This window comes from Otolemur garnettii, unplaced genomic scaffold (genome assembly GCF_000181295.1).
Source record: "Otolemur garnettii isolate 467f Iridium unplaced genomic scaffold, OtoGar3 scaffold00082, whole genome shotgun sequence".
Lineage (NCBI taxonomy): Eukaryota > Metazoa > Chordata > Mammalia > Primates > Galagidae > Otolemur > Otolemur garnettii.
The window spans coordinates 1691766-1713376 of NW_003852477.1; the positions used below are offsets into that span (position 1 = coordinate 1691766).

At 34.5% G+C, this 21611-nt stretch overlaps 1 protein-coding gene across 3 annotated transcripts in view; it reads left to right on the forward strand.

Moving 5' to 3' along the window:
• MYRIP (myosin VIIA and Rab interacting protein) overlaps positions 1 to 21611 on the forward strand; it is a 372103-nt gene that overhangs the window by 29848 nt on the left and 320644 nt on the right. For all 3 annotated transcript variants that reach the window (XM_003794483.2, XM_012808014.1, XM_012808015.1), the window contains exon 2: positions 20515 to 20658. In XM_003794483.2, the coding sequence (XP_003794531.1) occupies positions 20549 to 20658 (110 nt within the window). In that variant the 5' untranslated portion in view covers positions 20515 to 20548. The remainder of the gene's footprint in view (positions 1 to 20514; positions 20659 to 21611) is intronic.

Sequence of the window (21611 nt, forward strand, 5' to 3'; positions counted from 1 at the left end):
AACAATTCAGTGGCCTTTTGTACATTCCCAAAGCTATATGGCCACCACCTCTATCTAGTTCCACATTATTATTTTAAAATTATATATATTTATATATTTATATATTATATATTATATATAAATCAAAAATATAAATGGATTTATATTTATATAAATCAAATGGATTTATATTATATATAAATCAAAAAATAGGGAGTGAAAGAAGGGAGAGGGGCGGCGCGGGGTGGGGGGTTGGGGGTGGGGTGCGAAGGTCTGATTGGTGGGATCTCACCTAATGTGCACAATGTGTGGGTGTTCAGCACCACCTGGGTTGAGGCTCAGCTACAACTTGAAGTTTACCTTAGAAATAGAAACAATGTAATCTAAACATTTGTACCCTCGTATTAATCTGAAATTTAAAAAAAAGACTTGGATCCTAAACAAACAAATAAAAAATATATGGAGTAATTGAATAGGTTAAAAAAAAAGTCCAATGATTTGCTACCCACAAGAGACACACATAGGCTTAGTAGTGATCCGATAGAAAAAGATATTATATACAAATAGTAACTGAAAGAAAGCAATATTTATATCAGGCAAAACACAGTTGCTTTCCAAAATGATCATAAGAGACAAAGAAGGTCATTATATAATGATAAAGGGGTCAGTTCATCATGGAGATATAATAATTATAAATATTTATGCACCAGTATGTGGCCCCTACATGTATAAGGAAAGAATACACCTGAAACAAAATAAATAGCAGTATAGTATCAGCAAGGGACATTAACATCTCACTGTCAATGATAGATAGATCATTTAGACAGAAAATCAATAAAAAAAAAAGAGCAGATTTGAACAATACCTTAGGCCAAATGGATCTAACAGACGTAAACAGAACAGAATAAATCTAGCAACAGCAGAATACACATTTTTCTCAAGGACACATGGAATATTTTCCAGGATCATATGGTAGGCCATGAAACAAGTTGTAACAAGCGGAGAGCAGAGAGAGAAAGAAGGAGGGAGCGGTGGGGAAAGGAAGATCAGAGAGAGGGAAGGAAGGAGGGGGGTGGGGTCTTGGTGTGTGCCACACCTTTTGGGGGCAAGACATGATTGTTAGAGGGACTTTATCTCACAAATGCAATCAGAGTAACCTGGTTTCTTGTACCCTCAATGCATCCCCAACAATAAAAAAAAAAAAAGTTTACATTAAAACCAGAAAAAAGAAACTTGAAATTATTTGAAGTATCTTTTTCAGTTACAATGATATTAAACTAAAAATGAATAATTGGAAGAAAATTAGAAAATTCTTAAATATCTGGAAATTAAACAACATAAGCCTGAACAACCAGTAAGTCAAAGAAGAAATCAAAAGAGAAATAAAAATCTTGAGACAAATAAAAATGGAAATGCCATATACCAAAACTTATGAGATGCAGCAAAAGCAGCTTTGCAAAAGCAAAAGTTTATAGTGATACATGTCTGCATTAAGAAAGAAAACATTGGCTTGGCGCCCATAGCTCAGTGGTTATGGTGCTAGACACATACATCAAGGCTGGCAGATTTGAGCCCTGCCTGGGCCTGCTTGCTAAACAACAATGACAACTACAATTAAAAAAAAAAAAATAGCCGGGTGTTGTGGCAGGTGCCTGTAGTCCAGCTACTTGGGAGGCTGAGGCAAGAGAATCGCTTAAGCCCAAGAGTTTGACGTTGCTTTGAACTGTGATGCCACAGCACTCTACCAAAGGCTACATGGTGAGACTCTGTCTCAAAAAAAAAAAAAAAAAATTGCAAATTAACAACCTAACTTCATACCTTAAGGAACTAGAACAAGAAAGACATACTAGGCCCAAAGTCAACAGTAGGAAGGAAATAATAAAGATTAGAGCAGAAATAAATAAAGACTAGAAATCAATAGAAAAGATCAATGAAACCAAGAGTTGATTCTTTGAAAAGATGAACAAATACTGGTAAATCTTTAGCTAGCCTGAGTGGGGGAGGGGTGGAGAAAGGGGAAGCGTGGAAAGAGGAGACATTACCCCTGATACCACAGAATTACAGAGTCATGAGATAGTACTGTGAACAATTATATGCCAACACCTTGGTTAGCCTAGAAGGAATGAATGAATTCTTAGAAACATACAACTTTCCAAGACTGGAAAATGAAGAAAATCTGAAGAGACCAGTAATGAATCAGTAGCCAAAAACCTCCCAAACAAAGAAAAGCCTGGGAGCAGATGACTTCATAGGTGAATTCTACCAAATATTTAAAGAATTAATGCCAATCCTCTCAAACTCTTTCAAAAAATCGAAGAGGAGAGAATACTTTCAAACTCATTTTATGAGGTCAGCATTACACTGTTAACAAAACCAGATAAGGACTCTATAAGAAAAGAAAATTATAGGCCAATAACTCTGATAAACATGGGAGCAAAAATTCTTAGCAAAATATCAGCAAACATAATTCAATAGCATAATAAAAGTATCAGATACTATGATCAAACCTATTAAGGGGACTTATTTGGGATGCAAAGATGATTCTGTATATAAATATCAATGCAGGTAATTCACCACATTCACAGCATGAAGGATAAAGATCATGATTATCTCAGTAGATGCACAAAGAGCATTTGACCACTGGGCATGGTGGTTCATGCTTGTAATGCTAGCATGATTCAAAACCATCAACATTGAGATCAAAAGATCAAAAATCTTTCAAAAAACAGGAAAAAACTCCTAAAACACCAAAAGGACCTAGTTCTGTAGAAGACATTAAGGCAAAAATGCAAGCAAGTATAGAAAAAGGCGGGTTTCTTCCCAGAGTGGAAGCCAAGTTCATCAATTACGTGAAGAATTGCTTCTGGATGACTGACCAGGAGGCTATTCAAGACCTCTGGCAGTGGAGGAAGTCTCTTTAAGAGACTTAAACAGTTTGTTAAAATTTTCCATCTTTTCCTGCAGTTTCCTCTCCATGCTTTTATTCATCTGCAAGGTGTACGTGGACAGGATCAGCTTGTACTCTTCCATGGATAAGCCACTGAAGCTGGTGTCTCTGGGCTGAGGATACTTGTGTTTGTAGTAGTTTGAATGAAGTCGTGCTAAGCTCTCATACATCTGATCACAGGCTTAAGGCTCTGTAATCTGGGTGTTCTCTCCCTCCCGAAAGGCTGCTGCAGGTAAGTTCAAGGCAGGTGGATTGCTTGAGCTCAGGAGTTCGAGACCAGCCTGAGCAAGAGCCAGGCCCCTATCTCTAAAAAAAAGAAAAAAAAAATAGCTAGGTCTTATAGTAGGCGCCTGTAGTCCTGGCTACTCAAGAGACTGAGGTAAGAGGATCGCTTGAGCCCACGAATTTGAGGCTGCTGTGGACTATGACATCACCACACTCTACCCAGGGTGACAAAGCATTTGAAAAAATTCAATATCTTTTTGATATTAAAAACTTTCAACAAATTAAGTAGGAAAGGCATTTATCCCAACATAATAAAGGCCTTAGATGACAAGCCTATAGCTGACATTGGTGAAAAGATGAAAGCTTTTCGACTAACATCAGGAACAAGACAAGGGGACTCACTCTCACCACTTCTACTCAACATAGTACTGTAAGTCTTAGCTGTTAGGTGAGTGAAAATGAAATAAAAGGCATCCAAATTAAAAAAGAAAAAATAAATCTATTTCTGTTTGCAGATGAAATTATCTTACATATAGAAAACTAAGTTCCACCAGAAAATGGTTAAAAGAAATTAATATATTCAGTGAAGTTGTAAGATACAAAATCAACCCACAAAGATCATTTGCATTTCTGTGCACTAACAACAAACTATCTGAAAAAGAAATAAAACAATCCTATTTACAATAGCTTCAAAAACAATAAAATACTTAGAAATAAATTTTACTGAGGAGGTAAAAGATCTGTGCATTGAAAACCAAAAGACACAGAATGAAAGGATCTGAAGACACAAATACATAAAAAGATATCCTGTGTTCATGGATTGGGAGAATTGAGCATTGTTAAAATGTCCATGTTACCCCAAGTGATCTATAGATGTAATGCACTGCCTATCAAAATTCCAGTGGCATTTTTAATAGAAATAGGAAAAAATCCTAAAATTCATATAGAATTACATTAATTAAAGATACCAAATAATCAAAGCAATTTTGAGCAAAAAGAACAAAGCTGCAGGCATCATACTTCCTGATTTAAACTATATTACAAAGCTGTAGCAACAGTATGGTACTGGCATAAACATAAGCACAGACCACTGGAAAAGAATCAAGAGGCTAGAATTAAACCCAGGCATATATGATGAACTCATACTGGACAGTGACACCAAGAAATCACAACGGGGAAAGGATAGTCCTTCAATAAATGGTATTGGGAAAACTGTATATCCACATGCCAAAAAATAAAGTTGGACCTCTATCTTATACCACTCACAACAGTTAACTCAAAATGGATTAAAAACTTAAATGTGAGGCCTGGACTTGAAACCATAAATCTTCTAGAAGAACACATAGGGAAAATTCTCCTTGACAGTGGTCTTAGCCATGATTTTTTTTGTTTTTTTTTTTTTTTGTTGTTGTTGTTTTTGGATATGGCACCAAAGCACAAGCAACAAAAGCAAAAAGGAGCTATGTCAAATTACAAAGCTTCTGCATAGCTAAGGAACAGTTAACAGAGTAAAAAGGCAACTTGCAAAATGGGAGAAAATATTTGTAAACTGTATTATCCAAAATATATAAGGAACTCATATGATGCAATAGCAAAACCTACAAATAATCCCATTAAAAATGAATAAGGAACCCCAGTAGGCAGGCAGATGGCCAACAGGTACCTGAAAGGGGACTCAACATTACTAATCATCAGTGAAATGCAAACTAAAACCACAGCGAGATATCACCTCACACCTGTTAGATAAAAAATGTTGAGGATGTGGAGAAAAGGGAACCCTTAAATACTGTCAGTATAAATGTAAATTGGTACAGAGCGCTATTATCAAAAACAGTATGAAAGTTCCTGAAAGAAATTAAAAATATAACTGCTATATGCTCCAACAATCTGACTCTATATCCACAGGAAGTAAAATCAGTATCTCAAAGAAATATGTGCATTTTATGTTCATTACAACATTATTCACAATAGCCAAGATATGGAAGCAATCTAAGCATCTATCAACAGATGACTACATGAAGAAAAGGTGAAATATAGACTATATTTATTTATATATATAATGAAATATTATTTAGCCATTTAGTCATAAAATAAAAACATTCTTCTCCCTCTCTCTCTCCCTCTGTTCCTGTGTGTGTTTGTGCACCTCCATGGTAATGTATAGTTCAGGGGAACCTCCAAGATGAGGAGGAACCCTGGGGGCATGATGACAGTACCTGGGGGTGGAGTGGGTAGAGAGCAGTGGCTCTATCCTGCTGTCCTGAGAACTGGGCCACAAACCAGGCGAGAGACCAACAGCTGTGGTTCTTGTGCTAGAAACCTCCTTGTCACCTGGGAGATGGCTTTAGGATCTAGAGGAATTCTGACATCTGTCTGTGTAGAGAGATATCTACAAATTTATTCTCTCAAAATAGGAAGGTAGAGAGGCTAGAATTCAAACTCAGATTGAATCTGACTCTGCTTCTTTGACCTCCATTGGTGTTACGTCGGGCAAGTTGTTTAATCAAGTTGAGCATCAGTTTTATCCTCTGTAACGTGGGACTGATGATCCCACCTTTCAGGGTGTCACCTGACATTATCCATAGCACCTAGTGCAGTCTGATAAACGCAGATTCTAGTTTGCCTCCCCAAACTCCTCCCCACCTTCAAAAAAATCAATCATTATCTTCTTGACTAAGTGTTAGAGAAACAAAGACTGATGTTGTGTGGCCCCTGTCCTCAGAGTTCTGTCATTAGCAGACTGTTGCAGGCAGCAGAAATTTGCCAAGTTTGGTGGGGGAGAGGAGTGAGATGGAAAAAGGGGCTCCCTGCTCAGGCAGGGAAGGTCTTACAGAGGAGAGTTGTACCCTGACTCTGGGGAGTTATGCAGGTGAAATGGAGAGGAGAAAGGCCTGAAGCAGGCAGTATTTGGAGGGGACTGCAAGTGCTTTGGCAGGACTGGAGAGGAGTCACACCCAAGGACATGGCAGTGGCCACTCAGGCAGGAAGGGCCTGGGCTCTTCAGCCAGGAAGTTTGGTTTTTTCCTGTTCTTGGAAAACCTCTTTAGCTAATGGAGATCCTTTGAAATATTTTGTTCTCCCCTGAAAGAAGGAGGAAGGGGATATCTGGCACAAACGGAATAATATGCAGGGATATGGATGCCAGAAAGGAGTAGGTCAGGTTGCAGCCGGCATCATTTTTCCCTTCCGAATTAATAACTGCCATGGCACAGAATTCTCAAATGATGCCAATTGGTTAATGTTTTGACTTAGCCAGAGCTAGGCTTGAGTTTAATAATCAGTGTTTCTCTTTCTGGCCACAGGACTGCCTTAAGATTAAGGAAGACTTTTTTCTGTTATTTTGTTTTTTACTTTTACATGTATTTTAGGAAATATTTATTTAAAAAGGCATTTCCACTCATCATTCATATCTTTCTCCTAATTCCTATAAATGAAGGAAGGCAAAGGAAACCAAAATCTAAACATGGATGCAAATTCACATTTAAATTTTAGATTAAAAAAAACACACTTTTTTTTTTTAATCCCCTTAGCTTACATTTTTTTCCCAGGGAAATCTCCAAATTCATGAAGAATTTACTTATGAACTTAATTTCAGTAGATGTTTCATTATTCCTTGGGCAAAAGGGAAATATAACAACAGGGGTTTTCTTTGGGTCTCAGCAGTAAGTTACCCTAACTTAGATTATAATTGCTGACATATTGACAGGTAAGTCTTTTCCTATGAAATGAACAATGTCATGTCTTTAGGTTTTCTCATCTTAATTCCTGCCAAAGAAATGATAAAGTTTATGTGCCAGCTGAGGATGTTATTCTCTCTAGTCTACTTTCTTGTGTAGGCAGGCTGTCTGACCAGGGGGAGATTTAGTGAGGTTTAATGACACACACCTCTGGGACCTTTCAGTTCTCTATAGCTGCATCCTACACTGGGAGCCAGAGAAAGTTAATTTGAGAAACAAATACCTTTGGGAGAGCAGATGGCATTCTGAGAACCTCCAAGTAGGAAGATTATAGGACACAGTGCTTGAATATATGCCAATTAAGGTAGATCTTTCGGTTTAGCCAAGGGTTTCAAGTGTAGAAAACGGTTTGCAGTTTGGAATATCAATCACTTAAAATTTAAATAAATGTGGGCTTGTGGTTCAAGTTAAAATTTGAAAACAGCATGGACTTTAGGACTATTCTTTTAAAATCATTTTTCTATGCATGAAGGGAAAGCTTTACTTAGAGTGATTGCTTCTTATAATCACCCTTGAGCAGCAAGGTAGAATAGTGAACTGATTCGAAACATAAATTCAGGAGCTGAGAGTTCTCAGTTTGTAGCTTGGCACAGGCACTTCGCTACCCAGTGATAGCAGCAACTTATTTAATTCTCTTGTAACTCCATTTTCCTTAATGAAAGAAGAGGAAATATAATAAATATGAAAGGCTTCTTGAGAGATTTTAGAGGAGAGCTTGCCACAAATAAAACATTCCACACACACACAAAAATGTTAGATGATGATTACCATCATCATTGATATTACTTAGCCTTGTCGGTTTGGCCAGTAGAGATGGTGTTTCCAGAGGATGTGATGATGTTGCAGAAATTATGTCTCAATCATCTAGAATTATTTTTTAACTTTCTAAAAACATTTTCAAGTGTTATTAGCATAAAAGAAAATAATAAAAAAGTACTTATTACATGCCAAGAATTATAAATGTATGATATAAAATATATAGCAAAAACTGAATGCAGTATGGTCTGTTGTATATCCTAGAAAGTTGTCTGCAGCTGTCACACTCCACAGATGCTCAGAGTTATTATTAAAAGTATTTTTGTACCTCGGTGCACTGGAGGTTCATTTATCAGATATGGACTACGATAAATTTTCTGTCATGTTCCAGCTTTGTTTTTCAGAAATCGTATTATTTTTCCCACCATAAATATTGTATGTACTTTTCTGATTATGAAGTCAATAAATACATAGAGAAATGTAAAGAATGTTATTGTCTTAATAATTATGGTTTTTCTCTGTATACGATCATCTGATTTTTTTGACTGTATACAACTGCTACTTTCAGAAGATACTCAATGAACATTTTATAAAATACATACTTATATATCTTATCACCATACCACATCTGCTTTCTAAAGAGCTTTTTTAATACCAAAGTAGTATCCATGATGTACACATACCAAATTCTGTTCTCTCTCAAAGTGTATGGATTATCAAACAGTTTAAATATTTCGTAGCAACTTGATTTTGTTACAAATATTACAACTTCTACTTTTTAGATATTGTTTGATGTACTTTTATGTACTCTCCTACTTTTATCCTTTGTGTCATTGGTTTTAAATATATAGAACATAAAGTTGGTTATATTTTTTAACCCAATTTGAGTCTTTTTCTTTTTTTTTGAAGTGGTGTATTTCATTTATAGCTCTTATAAATGTTTGTCTCATTCCTGTGTCTTATTTTGGTGTGCTTATCCTAAAATCTGGGTCATCTCAGGGTCTGTTTCCTTTTTCTCTTGCCCTTAGGTGACTTTTTTTTCTGTTTCTTCACGTGTCCTAGCAATTGTTGGTTATATTTTGGACATTGTGGTACAGGTATTGTGGAGACTCTCGTTTCTGTACTTTTTCTTCTAAGGAGTATTGATATTCATTAGTATGGCACTTTATCTAGGATGAATTTGAGAACTTAATGTCTGAACTTGTATGCCTTGATGTCATTTTTCAGTCATTGTTTTGGATACTCAGTGGGTTCTTTTAATCTAGAAATCAATATTCCTCAGTTTTAGGACTTTTTTTTTCTGTTTTAAGTGATTTATTCTTCCTTGTCCTCTTTGTTAATCAGCTTCTATATCTCAATTTTCTTTGTTTAGTCATCTACTTTCTGTGTGTTATGTTTTGGGGAAGTTGCCTCAATTTCATTTTCTAAGCTTTCTGTTGAATTCTTTATTGTCATTATCATGTTTTCAATTTCCATAAGTTTATTCTATTAACTAAATATTTGTTTTTAATAACTATTTAGCATTCTGTTATTATTATTATTATTTTTGCAGTTTTTGGCTGTGGCCAGTTTGAACCCACCACCTCTGGTATATGGGGCCGGTGCCCTACTCACTGAGCCATAGGCACTGCCCCTATTATTTTTTCATGGACAAGATAAATACCTTGCTTTTTGTACTTAACCCTTCAAGAATAAAAGTTCTTAAAGAACTTCCTATATTAGCTCATAAAGAGTTTACTCATCTTTTTTTGTTTCTTAGCTAGACAGGTTGCCTTCTAGAGAGGTAGTATCAATTTACATTCTTAATAGTAATATGTAAGAATGCCTATTTCTTCACAGATTTACCAGCAAAATGTGATACTAAGCTTTTCAATCTTTGCAAATATGGTAGGCAAAAAATGTGTCTTTCAATTTACATTTCTCTTCTTCTATCTTTGATAGGTTTATGACATTTGTAATTGTTTATGAGAACTCAATTTCCTTTGCTATTTTTCTCTTTGTCTATTTTTATATTGAATTTTGCTCTTTTTTTTTTTCTTATCTAGTTGAATTTATGTTGGGGGAAATCAACCTTTTGTCTTTGGTATGAAATGCAACTTTTTTTCTATCATTTGACTTTGCTTATACTGCATTTTATTATGCAGACATTTTACATTTTATGTTGAATTTATCTGGTGTTTTGAATGGTTTTGGAATTTTGTATCATATTGGAAAATGCTTTACCCACTTTTAGATTATGAAATCATTCTCTATTTTCTTTTATTACCTTTATGTTTTTTTTTAATCTTCAAGTTATTAATCCATTTTGGAATTATCTCGGTGTGGAATGTAAGGTGTATTTATGTTTCTCATTGTTTTTATAGATCGAAATTTTTTTGAATTAAAAATCAGTTTTTCTTGGGATCCAATGTTGTCTCAAAATTTTCCCAAATTGTTTTTTGTCCAGTATTTCCATTTCCCCCATTTGGGTATCTCTTTTATTTTCCTCCCTATCTATACATTCTCTCTACTCTTTTAAACTCTTTGTTTTGCATTTTGTTTTGGCTCCTTTACTCTTGTCTGTTCACCTTCTCCCTCCACCATGTCTCTTACCTACTGTCGGTAGATCTCAGCACCCTCCTGTGCCTTTTTGGTTTAATTTCTGCTGTGGTTATTATTTTTCTGCATAACTTTTCTAACTCTACCAATTTACATTTTATAACTTTTTAATATTTCCTCTTATTTCTTCATTTATGGAAGTGATTATGTCATTAAGTTTTTAATTTCTTAAAAAATATTGGGTTACTCTTTCTATTGTTCCATTGAATGTCTTACCATGGGGATCTTCAGCTGTTATTGGCCTTGCTCATTGTTTCATTCTAGTACTTTTTTATAGCTCCTAAATTCTTTCTTTTTTATTATTTATCATCAAAAGAATTTAATGTTTCCATTCCTTTTCTATAGGAATGTTTATATTCCATTCACTTTCTATAGGAATGTTTTATTTATCATCAAAAGAATTTAATGTTTCCATACCTTTTCTATGGGTAGGAGTGTGGTTCAGGCTAGCTGGACTTTTTTTTTCAATGTTTATTCTTTATTTCACCAAAGCCAGTGGAAAAAGGAAGTTTATTTTTTATTCTTGGAGAGTAATGAAAAGATTGTCTTTTCCTCTATAGCACAAAAGGAAGACTGTTTATGATAAACATGCCTTCTCTTCATGTGATTCTTTATATATTGTCACTGGATTTGGGAGAACAACAACAACAACAAAAAAAACTAAACTGAATTTGTACAAGCTCCTTGAGCCACCTGGTCAACCCTTCCTGTTTCAAACAAGGCTTGGTACCTCAAATAGTGTCCCTTGCCTTTAAGAAGGATAGTTTTGCTAATGCCTGTTGAGGTCTGCATATGCAGGAAGCTCTCTCTGCAAACCTTTATCTCAGCTTCTTCCCACTCCATTCCCTCTATCTTAAATGCCTTTCCACTTATACTTGGTCTCCATAACTTTAATTATCTCCTGGTTTAGCGGAAATTAAACTTACATTTTTCTTTCTCATTTCCTTTTTGTTTTTTGGAAGATTTTCAGACTGAGAATGGAGAAATACTGATTTTTATACTACCACGTTCAAACTAGAAATCAGCCTAGGTTTTGCTTAAGCTGCCAAAAAGTAATGCATATTTATTTTGAAAGAAAAAGAATGCAGAGCAGTATGAAGAAAATTTCCCTAATCTTCTTCTGACTAAGTCTACATTGCATTCTTAAAATATCTAATATTAACACTTGATGTTTTCATTAGCATTCTATTTTTTTATACAAAAGTGTATATAAAAGCATACATACCCACATATATTCTTTATTATATATAACGTTTGTGATATTCATACTGTTCTGAAGTTTTTTTTCTTTAACTATTGTGAGTATTCATTTGTATCAGTGAAAATTGATCTAATTTGTTCTGCATAATATCTGGATAATTTTCTAGGGATGGACGGAGCACATTTAATTCAATCATTCTCTATTGATAGACTTTCAGATTATTTCCAGATACTTACCACTATAAACAGTATTACAGTAAACATTGATTTACATACACCTTTACATTCAAGTGCTTTGATTTTTCTAAGATCACTTTCCAAAATTAGTATTGCTGGATCAAAGGCATTTCCCGTAACTGAATTGCAGTCTACTTTTTTGAAGAGTTGTATCTCACCCATGAATGAAAGAGCTGATTTCCCCACATTCTTACTATAATTGAAGTTACCAGTCTTACTATATTTTTCTAATCCAAAAGGAGGGGAATATGATATTGCTTTAATTTGTGTTACCCTATTGATGAAGTTGAACATCTTTTTCTAATAACTTTTGTCAATGTTTAATTGTAATTTTTCTTATTTTTTAGAACTCCAAACACAGAATTAAAATACATTTCAGTCTTGAGTGGGTATATGGCATTATAAGCAAAACTCAAAAACTCTTGTAGGTGATTTTCTATTTTCCTCATTTTTATGAATTGTACTTTTTGCAGATGGCCTGAGATTGGACAGTATGTTTTTATTTCTTGGTCTTTTCAGATTGAAAGGTTTTACTCATCTGTGCATTAATTACACTAAAAACTCCGATTAGCTTTGTTCATCCACAAATTTTGAAATCAAAGAAATGGAAAGTTTTAGAAGCTGGTATTGTAACTCTTCTCATTTTCTGGTCTCTATAGCTATACATTGATGTGAAATCTATCATAATTCAACAGTTTTCAGCTTTTTTTGGTAACATGATAACATAAACATTCTCCTTCTACATAATGTGAAAACCACTTATAGTATAAGCTTGAGCTACTCCTGTATCATTATTGCTAGCGTTTACTGGTTTTCAAAATAATGTTTATTTTTCATTAAGAAAGTAATCCACATTCATTAAGACAAAACTGTAAAACATAAACAAAATCTAATAAATAACTAAAAATTATAAATCTATAACCCAGAAATAATAATTGTGAACATTTAGGATATGATTATTCAGTTCTTTACAAGAGAATTTACACATACACATTATTTAGAAAAACAAAAAGTTGAGATTATGTTCATATAGTTTTGGATTATAATTTAATTTAAATTTTTATTTTTATTTATTTTTATTATGAGTTTATAGGAGGTACATATGATTAGTTACATTATTTGTGTTTGTAAGGTAAAGTCCAAAGTCTGAGTTGTAGTTGAGTCCTTCACCCAGAAAGTGTGCCATATACCCCTACATTATACCCGATAGGTAGGAGCTAATCAAGCCCCCACCACCCTCGTCCTTTAGTTTAATTGTGTTTTTCTCTCCTGTGAACCTGTAGCTGTTCATCTACTGTTTTTAGGTTAGTACTGAGTACATGGAATGCTCGGTTTCCCATTCTTGAGACACTTTACTTAGGAGAACATTCTCCAACTCCATTCAGGTAAATGTAACAGATTTAATGTCTCAATCTTTTTTATGGCTAAATAGTATTCCATGGTATACATTTACCACAGTTTATTAATCCATTCATGGGTTGATGGGCACTTGGGTTGTTTCCACATTTTTATGATAGTGAATTGACCTGCTGTAAACATTTGGGTGAAAATGTCCTTAAGGTAAAATGATTTTTCAGAAATACATTGTGGACATTTTTTCATGTCCCCAATATATCAATTTTATAGCAGTGTAGTATCCTTAGAGCTGTATCACAGCAAATTTAACCAGTGTTTTATCATTAGACATTTTAGTTGCCTCACCAATTTTCCTACTTCTGAATAATACTAAGATGTGTATTCTCATACATATTCTTGATAATTTTTATTTATTTATTCTAATAATGTTTACTGTAGAAGCAAGGGAAAGTATACGCAAAAGCAAGTTTTTAAAAGTTGTATCATATGAAATTTTATCACTCAAAAGTAGTCATTGGTAATATTTTTGTTGAGTATATTTCTGTCTTATCTATTTACATGGGATTGTAACTATGCATTCTATATTTTCTACTTTTTATTGCATCATGGCATACATGTAAGAAATGTACAGATCATAAGTATACACCTCAATGAATTTTCATAAATTGAACACAACAGCCAGATCAAAAACTTCACCAGTTCCTCAGGTTGGCCCCTTCTAGCCGTTATCTTCCTTCCTCAGTCTAATAACCACTCTTCTGTTTCTAGCACTAAAAATTAGGTTTGCTTGATTGTAAATTCTGTATAATGGAGATCATCATCATCATGTACTTTGTGTTTAATTCACTTTGCTCAACATAATATTTGTGAGATTCATCCCTAATGTTATATGTACTGGTAGTTTATCCATGATTATTTCTGAGTAGTATTCCAGAGAATGAATATAATATAATTTGTTCTTCTGTTGATACAACTTTGTTGTATTTTTCATCTGATTTACCCCCCCCCCCAATGTCCTAAGTGGCTTTCCTTTAAGAACATTTTTATGGACATAAAATACTGCTTTGTTTGTTTGTACTATAACCTATTCTATTTTTAGATTTTCAATTTGTTTATAATATTGAGATAAACACTCGTATATATACATCTTTGTACATCTTTTTGATTTCTTGAAGAAATGGGTCAGTGTTTAAGCACATTTGATATTACTACCAGATTGCCTGGTAAAGCATTTATGCTTATTTATAGTTCCTTCACTAATACATTATGAGTACCTGTGTTCCCAGAATCTTACCAAATGAAAAATTACAACTTATTATAATTCGCAATATTTGGTTAGTGAGATGGGATCTTTTATTTAACTATTTTGGACACGGATGGTCAGTAAACTTTTTTTCATAAGCATTGTCATTGTATTTTCTTTGCATTTAAAAAGGGTATTTAATATATGAGGACAATTATCTGCTCTGATTTTCCCCAGATTTTCACTCACCTTTTAATTTTATTCACATTGGGTTTTGCTATGTGAACTTTTAAATTTTATGCAGTAAACTGTTGGGTATTATTATTAGCTTATTCCACAATTTTGCATTTATTTCCAGTCCCTTTATGAGAAGATCTAATATTGTAAAAATGGTAGTGCTTTAAAGTGTGTTAATGGCCTGAGGTCAACTGGGAGACCACTACCTCAGGACAGATTGGGTTAGAAAATCCTGAGAAAAACCTGTGTGGGTGCATGCTGTGGTCAAAGAAAGAAGCCCTGGTAATATTTACCCTTTATCACAATTAGGACTTTGGATATTTCAACTTAATATTTTTGCTTTTCTGTCTATATTGGGTGCATTATCTCTCTCTTTCTCTCTCTCTCTCACACACATACACACACCCGCACACACAGACACACACACATCCTTGACCCTTCTTTAGGTACCTTTACAGGCGTCACTTATGCAGACATTGACCTTTTATTATGTATTTAGTATTCTTGTAATTTCTTGGCTTTCTTTATTTGCAAGGTACATGCTAACCAGCATTCTGTAGGAGTGTTTATGTCCTTCCTCCTGTTAGTTGTATTGGCCAGGAATGGCACAGAATATTCCACCTTTGTTTTGATCTGCCAATTTTAAAGTGGTATCCATTTGCTTTACTTTTAAAATCCCCAGCTTCTTCTGAAGCTCATCTAACTCTGTCACTTAGGATTGCATTCAAAACACAGCTAAGTCAATTCAGTAATTATGTTAGGATAGCGACTGCAGTTTGTCATCATTGCTTTGACTTACTGTAGAGTTTCCCAGATAGTCATTTCTTTGGGTAGGAAGAGGTAGATGTTATCAAGGAAAGAGGTTTTTAGGGAAAAACATATTTGAGAAAGACAGAGTTAAGCAAAATCAAACTGATTGTTTAGTGACAGACTTCTTAAAGGCTCCAGCAAACTAGTATGTCTAGTTTAGCCCCCTGAGTGCAATGTAATGTGAAGCATTTTTCAAATTTATTTCCCTACAGAGCACCTTTCTTCTCAGCTGGCTTGTGAGAACAATAAACTGGAAACACATTTTGGGGAAACGGTGATATAATTAAATGTTGAAGTTATATTAATTTTCTCATTACTGAACTTCAAAGTATATCCTCTCTGTTACCATCTTAGTTGTATATAAGTCAAAGAAATCGGAGTAGGAGTGTGGGCCTGGAAGGCAGGAACACCTGAACTGGCTGTGTGTCTTTAGGAAACTGCTTCCCTCTCCTAGGCTTGCACTCTCTCATCCTCAGCGCACTTCTCATACCTACATGACCTCTACCTGGCTCAAGGACAGGGAGGCTCTTCCAGCAATAAGATGCTATTTCAGCTATGGTGCAGGGAATCTGATTGTGTTTATTGTAGAAGAAAGAAGATTTTACCATTTCCCGGGAAGTTTTCTTGTTATTCTCTATCCTGTCCATTTAGAACTGCTTTATTTACTTCTTTACAAAAACCATTCCTGACCCTTTCTTTTTAGTTTTGATAGGATCAAAGCTGCCATTTTAGTCTTTCACTCATTGAGCATGTTAGAATCTCATTTAGAATTCTTGGAAACCAAAACCAGTGAAGTGAAGTTAAAGGGAGAGACATGTCACCTTCTGGGAAACTACAAAGTGTCATTATCACCTTTAATGGGGTGTTTTAAAGGAAGAATCATCTGTATTTTCACTGTGCCTTATAGTCTGTTTCTTTCTGTTTAGCAAGAAGCCAGAAGCTTTGGAAGCTTCTGCCCTAACCTGTATAGCCTGAGGGTGGAGTGTTACTTCTTCTTCTCTCTCTTTTTTTAAATTAAGTCATATATACATAGATTATGAATACATTTATGCCTTTGTGGGATTCAGTGTGTTGATTATTTGCACAAATTGGAGTGCTTACATACTAAACATAGCTTTCACCTCATTTACTTAATCACAGTGTTAATACCTTTTTAAAATTATCTTTTACTATTTTGAAAAAATATTTTTTTTACAAAAATACTATTTTGTGATTTAGCACAAATAAATCTTCTATCCACTTTGCTCGAGTGATGTGGGGCTGAGAGCAGAAAGCACCCTACGGTAACCTGTTGGTCAGTAGAAATAAGTTAGAAGTAACACTCCATCTTCCATTTTCACTGTGCCTTATAGTCTGTTTCTTTCTGTTTAGCAGGAAGCCAGAAGCTTTAAAAGCTTCTTCTGCCCTTACCTGTACAGCCATGGATGGAGTGGTACCTCTAACTTACTTCTACTGACCAATAGGTGCAGTAGGGTACTTTCTGCTCTCAGCCCCACATCACTTGGGCAAAGTGGATAGAAGATTTATTTTTGATAAATCACAAAATAATTTTTTTGTAAAAATTTTTTTTAAATAGTAAAAGAAAATTTTAAAAAGGTATTTGGAATTCCTGTTGTGATTTGTTGGTTAAATCTTGAGATTAGTTTGCATTATGTAGCCATAAGAATTTAAATCAGTTAGCTAAAGACTTTTGGGGACTGATGCTATTCCCTTCTCTAGGTTTATTGCTATTACTTGGAAATAAAAAGGGCAGATAACCTTCATTTAAACATTAACCAAGTATTGGGATATCCTGTTCTCAGTTAATTACTGTTAATTAATTACTGTTAATTACTTAGTTAATTTCCTGTTCTTAGTTAATTACATGCTAGAAAGAGGGGTCGGGGAGCTCTGGAACTGAACTTTTTAAACCTGAAAACCAGAGTTTTCCATGACATCCTACTGAAGGCATATACAGAAGATAGGAACTCTGAGACAGACCGAGATGTAGTCAAATCCAGGTTGTCATTGTCTTAGACAGAATGTGTAACTGTGAGCCTGAATTTTCTCATCTGCAAGTGGTGGTGATGGTGATTACATGTAGGAATTTTGGGGGAGTATATACAGGTATAAATGAAAAACTAAAGCATCTGGAACATAATTGATGTTTAATCAATAGTGATAAATGTATTAAAATCATCTCTTTTATTATAACTATCAGCATATTCATTGAACAATTCAAATATTTGCTTTAATTATGATTTATATGGATTGTATTATTTTTATTTAGTTTAGATTTGTGTATTTTTTTTTTAATCATCCTGCCCCAAATGTCAGTTTTCGGTTTATTTACCTTCACATGCTTGTGAAAGATACTTCACAGACAAAAGTTTACCTAATTTGAACCTTTTCATAATAAGACAAATCAATAGCAGTGACACAGTGTCTCTCCAATGAGATAGAACTTTGCCCATAGCTTTGAAGCCTCTCTGGGATTATCCCCATTGAAATCTCTGCCCTGCTCAGAGGCACCAATTTCCTCCTGATGGTTTTGCCATATTTATTTCTGGAAAATAGATTCTTTGATTTTTCTATGTTTTTGACCTTTGTGTAAAAGAAGTTATACTGTATGCATGCTGTGCAAATAATTACTATCTAGACTACAGAAAGAACTTCTACAACAAAATAGGAAAAAGACAAGAGACTGATAGGAAATGAGCAAAAATATATAAGCAGGCATTATATAGAAGAAATAGAAATAGCAAATAAACATTTAGACTGATACTTAATTTCAATGGTAATTATAGAACTGCAAATTAAAACTGCATTTCATACCCACCCAAACAAGAATTTTATGTCAAATGTTGGCAGGAAATAGGATAATGGCAGTCCCATTGTCGATACAGGGAGTATAAATTGGTGCAATCTCTTTGTAACACAACTGGGTTTCACTTTAAAAGTTGCGAATATATTCTGTACTTGTGGCGTGGTTCTCTGTCTCAACATCAAGCTGTAAAACTTACCCGTGTTGAGGAATGTTCTTACTGCATGTTCTTTATCACTGTGGTAGAATACTCCATTGTATGAATGCACACTTTTTATTCATCCTGACATTTATGGGGAGTTGTTTCCAGCTTTCATTTGTTTAATTTTATTTTTTGCTATTTTGAACTTGATTACTGTTAATATTCTTCTGTTAGGTTGAAACGTGTGCAATTGCTATTTTTATAGATCAAATGATCCATACTTAGACATTTCATATGCTTCATCCCAATGCTCAGCTCTTGGTACATATTTTCAATATTATATCTCAGGGATATACCTAAGTGTGGCAGAAATGCTGCTTCACAGAGTACATGAATTTTCAACTCTTCAAATGAAACCTGTATGGGATCTGTGACTCCTTTCTTTTTTCTAATTTTTCCCTTTTGGAATGGAAATGTTTATTTAATGCCTGTACCACTACTGCATTTGGGAAGTGAAACCTCGTTGTATGGTTTCACAGACTTACAACTGGAGGGAAATGTTGCTCAGGATAAAAACCATACCTTAATTTTCACCATACCTAATTTTTATGATTTTAGATGCTAGAATAGGTTAAGACTTTGGGGACTGTTAGGATGGGGTAAATATATTTTGCATGTGAGAAGGTTGTAAATTTTAAGGGCTAAAGGATGGAATGTCATGGCCTGAGTTGTGCCCTCTCAAAATTTGTATTTTAGGTGCAAATTCCCATCACCTCAGGTTGTGACTGTATTTGGAGATAAGGTCTTTAAAGAGGCAGTTGAGTTAGAATGAGATTGTTAGGTGGAACACTAAAACACGATGACTGCTGTCCTATGAGAAGAGGAAATTTGGACACAGACAGGTACAGAGGAAAGACCATGTGAAGACAGAAAGCAGATGGCCATTTGCAAGCTAAGAATAGAGGCCTGAAAAACCCTGCTGGTACCTTGATCTCAGACTTGTAGCCACCAAAACCATGATTTTTTTTTCTATTGTTTAAATCACCAAGGCTGTGGTCTGTGGTACTTTGTTATGGCAGTCCTTGTCCAGTAATTTTGGTACCTATATGCCAATACCACTCTGTCCTAATTAATGTGGCTTTATAGTAAGGACATTCAGCATTGACCAGAGGTAGTGAGAGTGGACATCTTTGTCTTTTTCATGATCTGAGGGAAAAGTGTACAGTCTTCATCATTAAATATGGTATTAGGTTTTTGTTCTTAATATTTTTATTTTTGCAAGTGCCCTTTATCTGATTGTGGAAGTTTCCTTATAGTTTTAGTTTTCAGAGCATTTCTTCCACAAATGGGTATTAAATTTTGTCAAATACTTTTTCTATATCTATTAAAATAATCATATGATTTCCCCCCTTTTATTAGATGAATTATACAGATTGACTTTTAAATGTTGGTTTAATCTTAATTTACTAAACCCTGCTCTGTCATGGTATATAATACTCTTAATATCTTACTAGATTGGTTTTGGTAATATTTTGTTGAGGATGTTTATAGCCGTACTTATGATAGCCTTCAGTGTGGAGAATTTTCTGATATTATTTGATTTTATTACTAGATGCAGTCATTTATTAAATATTATTTTAAAATAGGGTTTCTCATAATTTTTAGGTATGTACTACTTAAACGTGTTTCTCCAAAATTTTCCTTTTTACTGTGAAAAGAATGGCTAAATAAAATTATTTTGCTATATAATTTTGCAGAAGAAATACTATTAATTTTTAGTTTATATTTCATAGTTATGTGATTAAAACTTTAAGCAATATACCTCATAGTGTACATAGGATATTACTTTCTTAAAAATATGATTTATAAAATTTTTCAATTGAATATAGTGCATAGAATTCAGAACTTCAAACCACAAACATTTGGGATTTTTGGATATTGCCTTTTGGCATTTTATGGAAATCCATACTAAGTCTTATGTATGGTTCATTGTGTTGAAAAGAATATTTTTTTTCTTAGTTGTTGGGATAATAAAATTGGCAGATGATCAATTGTCTTCTCTTTTTCTCTGTGGCCTTGTTCAAGTCATCTGTAAATATCGACGAGTATAAGTGCAGAGAAAGATACTACCTTATACAACCATATAAATACTGCATTTTATTTTAGTAACAAAATTGGCTGGTTTTGTCCATGCGGAGCTTGTATCTTGGTCTCAATTTGTGGTCTTTCCCTTTGGTTTTCCAGGTCTTTTTTTATCTTCTGTGTTGAATATTAAATCATGGGGAGGAAGCTGGACCTGTCTGGTTTGACTGATGATGAAACAGAACATGTTCTTCAGGTGGTTCAAAGAGACTTCAATCTTCGCAAAAAAGAAGAAGAACGACTAAGGTGAGTTGTCTATATTATCCAACAGTGAACCACGTGTGCCCAAGTGAAACAGCTGACTTGAGAGTGCTGCTTCCTGCTAGCTCTTAGTTGAACATATAAATATATATTCCACTACCTCTTAGTGTGGACACATATGTATGTATAAGAGAAGGATGCCCCACCTTGTGTAGAAGGGCTAGTCAGCTTCTGTGCTGGGCATCATAGTGTCAGTTCAGAAATGTTACTGTTCACACTCCCAGTCAAGGTTTTATTGGGACTACTCACCCTCTAAGTTAATGTTAGCTATAGAATGGGTGGGGTTTGTAGTGAAGGTGGTTGTCTTGAACTTCCTCCTGGCTTTAATTTTCTGATTAGCTTATCTTACTAAAGAGTGACCAAAATGTAAGTGAACAATGCTTGGGAGAATTAGACTCACATGTGTACAATCTTCTGTTTGAAGTTTTAGCTACCATGATATAGGAAAAAAGCTCTGCATATCAGATATAAGGAAACTAACCATCAGGCTGGGATTGAGTCACCTGGCCCGGCACCAGCCCCCTCGTTTTATAGAAGAGGAAACTGAGGCCCAGAGAGATAGTCCTCTGACTCCTCTGCAGTTGATAATTTCTTATGGAATGCTCTTAGAAATCCTGTTGCAGTTCAGTTGGACAGCAATACCTAAATTTGGCTGAAGTCAGAGTGATAGAAATGAGATCATATGTTGATCCTAGTGTATAAGTCATTATTAGCTTCCCATGTCCATAAACATTTTATTCCTTGGGATTCCGTGAGTTTATTCACATCACTATCTTCTTCCTCAGAAACTAAGCAAAGTTTTGGTTTGCCCACTATTACATATCTAGTAGCTAGAACAGTGCCCAGAACATGGTATTTAATTATTTAATTAATAGATTTTGTGTCTTCCATCAAAAAGCACGTACTGAATATACTTGTATACTATATGTGAGGCCAAA